This window comes from Myotis brandtii, unplaced genomic scaffold (assembly GCF_000412655.1).
Source record: "Myotis brandtii unplaced genomic scaffold, ASM41265v1 scaffold698, whole genome shotgun sequence".
Classification (NCBI taxonomy): domain Eukaryota; kingdom Metazoa; phylum Chordata; class Mammalia; order Chiroptera; family Vespertilionidae; genus Myotis; species Myotis brandtii.
Genome location: NW_005370731.1, coordinates 1,177,763 through 1,182,590, shown reverse-complemented (window position 1 = coordinate 1,182,590; position 4,828 = coordinate 1,177,763). Strand labels below are relative to the sequence as shown.

The following is a 4,828-nucleotide window of genomic DNA, read 5'->3' as shown; positions in this document are numbered from 1 at the left end:
TCTGCTGCTCCCCCCGGCGCCCCCAGACCCCAGCCTCCAGCACCGAGCCTGAAGGTAGGAGCAGCAGCCCAGGCAGGAGGACGAGGAGGAGGAGGAGCCGTCGCAGGATGAAGGATCGGACTCAGGAGCTGCGGAGTGTGAGCTTGGGGTGGGGAAAATGGGGGGAGGGACCCCAATATTTGGGGAGCGCGTGGGGGTGGAGTGGGGCAGGTGCTGGGTGGTGGGGGCAAATTATGAGACTGGAGGCGGGTGGCAGGGGCACCACAATTTCTGGAGGCACCTGATGTTCCCCAGTGAACCTGCATTTTGGGGACAGTGGCTGGGAGGTGTTGGGGGCCGGAGAGGGCTCCAGGGCCTTGGACACCCCACATTCCCAGGAGGGCCCTGGTCTAACCTGGGATGGGAAGAGTGAATGTCAGGAGGGAGCTGGAGGGTGCTGTCCGCCCCAGCAGCGGATTTTCGGGATTGGAAGGTGGGCTGTCACTGGGCCAGGCTGAGTCCAGCAGGACCAGACATGGGGGTGCTCTGGGAAGGACACAGGTTGGGACCGAGATGCCCACACCTGGCCGTGAATGAAGTGTGTGCGTGAGTGTGTGTGTGAGTGTGTGCGTGAGTGTGTGCGTGCGCACGTGCGTGTTGCTCCACGGGAAGGGGGCACCTCAGGCACAGGAGGGAAGGGGCTGCCTCGGGAGACAGCCAGAGGGCCAGGGCCTGAGCGGGGTGACCCCGGAGGTTGGAGGTGGGGTTGCAGAGGAGAAGGAGGAGGTTCCAGGCACAGGCGGCGGAACTGGGTTGTCTGACATGGACTGTGCTCTGCGGGGAGCTGCCCCTGAAAGCCGGGCAGGCGGCCGTGGGCCGGTCTGCAGGCCTGAGAGGCCAGGCCCCGGGAGCCTGGCCCGGCAGTGAGTTGAGCTGGGGGGCTGGTGTCTGCAGTGAAGGCTGCCGATTGGAGGGGCTGGGACCTTGATGAGCCTGGTGCCTGGTGGGGAGGAGGCTGGGGGACTTGGAGAGATGACCGGGGCTCCAGGAGGCAGAGCTGACCTGCTGTGGGCTCAGGTCCTGTGGTGAATAAAGCACCAGCCCCGGCTCCTTTACTCCATTTGACGGGTCAGGGAAACGGGGGCTCAGAGATGGGCAGGGACTGGCCCAAGGTCACCAAGCGAGTGAGTGGGAGGATCAGGCTGGAATGTGGGCTTCCTGTTCGCCAAGTAGACACAGGACTCTGCTTTTTTGGTCTTTGAAACAGAGCCTCAACATGAGGTGTGTGTGTGTGTGTGGGGTGAGGGTAGAGGGGGTAAAAACTCTTTGGAGAGCCCCCTGGATTTGGGGGTGGGGAACCAGGTTCCTAAGACGAGAGGTAGGGGCTCGAGGCCAGTGATTGCTGTCTCTGGGGAGAGATGGGCTGGCAAGTGGGAAGGAAGCAGGAATTGGTGGTCAAGGGAGGGAATGGTGAAGGTTTATTTCTTTATTAAACTTACTGAATAGGCATCAGGAACATAACAATAATAAAAAACAACCAACACTTATGTGCCAGACACTGTTCTAAGGTTTATGCGTATTGACTCATGTCGATTGTCACAGCAACTCTAGGAGGCTGGAACTAGTGTTAGCCCGTTTTAAAGATAAGGAAACTGAGGCCCAGAGAGGTTAAGTAACTACCGAAGTCACGGAGCTAATAAAAGGCGGCCGGGCAGGCTGGCTCCATCGGGGCTCTAAACCGCCCTTCTCTCAAGAAGTCGTTTTCATCCAAAGCAGGTTGCCGTCCATGATTTCTTAGACCCTCGCCCGCCTCCCGGAAAGGCAGGTAGACGGAGAGACTCCCTCATTTTATAGTTGAGGAAATAAAGCCCGGAGTTGGTTAAACAACTCGCCCACGGCCACACGCACAACTAGCAAGTGAGGCGTGCAGATTTGAACCCAGAGCCCTGCTGCCAAGACTGTCCGTGACTCCAAAATCCAGAGAAATGGAAAGTGGGTTGGGGTGAGGTGGTGGAACTGTGGTGGAATCAGAGAGGGGAGAAGAGGGAAAAGGGATGGAGGAGGAGGCAGGGGATGGGAGTCTTCATCTGAGTGGGTCAGCGGACCCTGCCCAGAGGGGAGGACTCTGTCCGCTCGGGCTCCTGGGGGCAGCGAGGCGGGAGGGGTGGGAAGTGGTATGGAGGGTGCAGGGCTGGGTGCCTGCTGCTGGCTCTGCTGTTAGTCATGGCTCTGGGAAACTGGAGATTTGGGAGGGGGTGGGTGGAGAGGAAAGAAACTGCCAGATGCAAGGAGTGCTGAGGGTCTCCCTGCCAGAGTTAAGAGCAGGGAGGCTGGGAGCAGGAGAAGCTGCGCAGGGCGTGGGAGGCCTGGGGAAGGGCTCTCTGGGAGGCTGAGAGGGGTGGGGCAGTGGTGGGAGGGGATGTCGGCCCGGCAGGTGATTGTCTTTCCAACAGTGCTGTAGCGTTCCCAAGGGGTTGTTGGGTATGTTTATCACATAGCAGTTGAGGGCACAGATTGGGGAGTCAGACGGTTTGGGTTCAAATCCTGACTTTGCTACTTCCTGTGTGACCTTGGGTAAGTTGCTTAACCTCTCTGATGGTCCATTTTTTCATGTGTGAAATCAGAGTAATTGACAATTTGCAGGGTTATCCTAAGGGCTGAAACTAGTTACTATGCAAAAAGCACCTAGAAGAAGGCCTGGTGCCCAGCCGTACTCTATGAATGTTTGTCATTCCACAGCTGACTTGCTTATTTCTCTTGAACCCTTGAGATGGGCAGGAGGTGACCCTAATTTATTTTAGAGTAAATTGAGGGCCACACGGGTAACCTGACTTGCTCAAGGTCACACAGCTGTTAATGGCAGAGCCAGGGTCAAACCAGGATTTTCTGTCTCCCGTGTACCAAACCCCTTTGGTTGGGAACTAGGAGGTGCTTGGCTGGAATGGAGGCTGCAGTCGGGGTTAATCAGCTGGATTGGTGTCCCAGGATCCACAATCTGGGGCCAGGGACGGGGCTCAAGAGGAGAGGAGGGAGGGCAAGGGAGACAGAGAAGGTTGGTGGGAGAGAGAAAGCACTGGGAGAGACGCTGTGGGCTGAGGGATGGGGAGCCTGGGAAATGGAGGAGGGTGAGGCCTGCGCGGAGGGAGGCTGGACTCTGAGGCCTGGTGGGATGGGGGCTGTTATAGGACAAGTCCTGTGCCCCAAGGGCCGGCCGAGTCCTACCTGCAGCGCTCAGGTGTGGACAGGCACAGCAGGCGCTTTAGAAAGGCAGACCTGAGAGAACAGGAAAGAGTAGCCCGTCTGTGCAAGAGGGATGGAGACCAAGAGCGCCCTGGGTGCGGAGCCGGGGCCAGCCCGCTGCGCGGGGCTTGTTTTTTTGAGGACCTTTGCACTTGTTCCCTCGGCCCAGAGTGCTGGTCCCTCTGTTGAGTGCTCTCCCCTCTGCCTGGAACACGCTTCCCTCTGCCGTGAATTCTGTCCCTCAGGCTGTGGCACAGTGGACTCCTCAGGACTTAGCTCCAGGGTCAGCCCGGGAAGGCCCTCCCTGGCCGTCCTGTGTAAGCCGCCCCGGCTCCTGGCTCTCTGTCACTCCCCTGGCTTCTCTCTCTCCGGCTCCTTAGCACAAGCTGACATTGTCCTGATCGGTTTTCATTGTCTCCCCCCACGGGAACGGCGGCTCCTGGAGGCAGGACCTTCTTCCTGTCTTGTTCACCACTGTGCTCAGAGCACCTGGGAGAGAGCTTGGCGCGGATCGTACATCCTGGTTCGATGAATGAGTGACTCAGTGGGGCGGAGGGAGGATGCGGAAGGGAGTAAGTGGGAAGGCAGGGAAGGCAGAGGAGAGAGGTGGGGTGGGAGGGCTAGCCCAGATGCTGGTAGGAGGAGAGGCCCAGGCCAGGGGCACAGATGGGCAGAAGGGGGGGCGACAGGGGAGACAGGCTGCTGCCTCTAGATCAGGCGATGCTTGCACCCCTGAGGAGCACGTGTGAGCACATGTGTGTGAACATGGGCCCAGTGTATTCACACACACATACACACACACACTCTGTGACTTCTCTGTCACCCAATTCCCGTCTCTTTCCACCTCTGTTTTAGTCACCCTGTCACCATCGGTCACTTTGGTCAGTGACTGGCTGGCTCACATTGTCCCTCTCCTCCTCCCATCTACCCATCTGTCTATGTTGTCTCCTACTGCTGACACCCGCACAAGGGCCCTTGGTATCTAATGGGGAAGGACTGAAGCTGGAGGCTTGGACCTGATCCGATTACCCCTATTCCCAAGGCAGCTCCCGGGGTGCCCAGGAACTCTACTCTCTCAGTTCATCCTCAAGCGCTTGAGGGGTGTTGAGCCGTAAAGAGCAAAGTGTCTGGCTTCAAATCTAGGCATGGCCCTATCAGCACCCATCAGCTGTATAATCTTGGGCAAGTTACTTAATCTCCCGATGCCTCAGTTTCCTCATCTGTCAAATGGGAATATGGATAGTTTCTAGTTCATGGAGTGGCTGTAAGATTAAACAAGAAGTTCAAAGCACTTGTAACAGGGCCCAGCTCCTGGTGATCAGTACATATGTGTTGTGTTAGATTTACTAGAGATATATAATTCTTTTTAAAAAATATTTTTTATTGACTTCATAGAGGAAGGGAAAGGGGGAGAGAGAGAGAGAAACATCAATGATGAGAATCATGGATTGGCTGCCTCCTGCACGCCCACCACTGGGGATTGAGCCGCAACTCAGGCATATGCCCGACTGGGAATTGAACCGTGACCTCCTGGTTTGTAGGTCAACTGAGCCACACTGGCCTGGGCTAATTCTTTTTTTCTTTTAATAAAATTTTAATTAATTTTTTT

General features: G+C 56.8%; 1 protein-coding gene across 1 annotated transcript in view; it reads left to right on the top strand.

The window, feature by feature from the left end:
* The first annotated feature begins 6 nt into the window (after window positions 1-6).
* Window positions 7-4,828, top strand: part of STX1B (syntaxin 1B) — a 20,967-nt gene continuing 16,145 nt past the window's right edge. Inside the window, exon 1 of the mRNA XM_005882065.2 lies at window positions 7-137. Coding sequence (XP_005882127.1) covers window positions 108-137 — 30 coding nt within the window. The 5' untranslated portion in view covers window positions 7-107. The remainder of the gene's footprint in view (window positions 138-4,828) is intronic.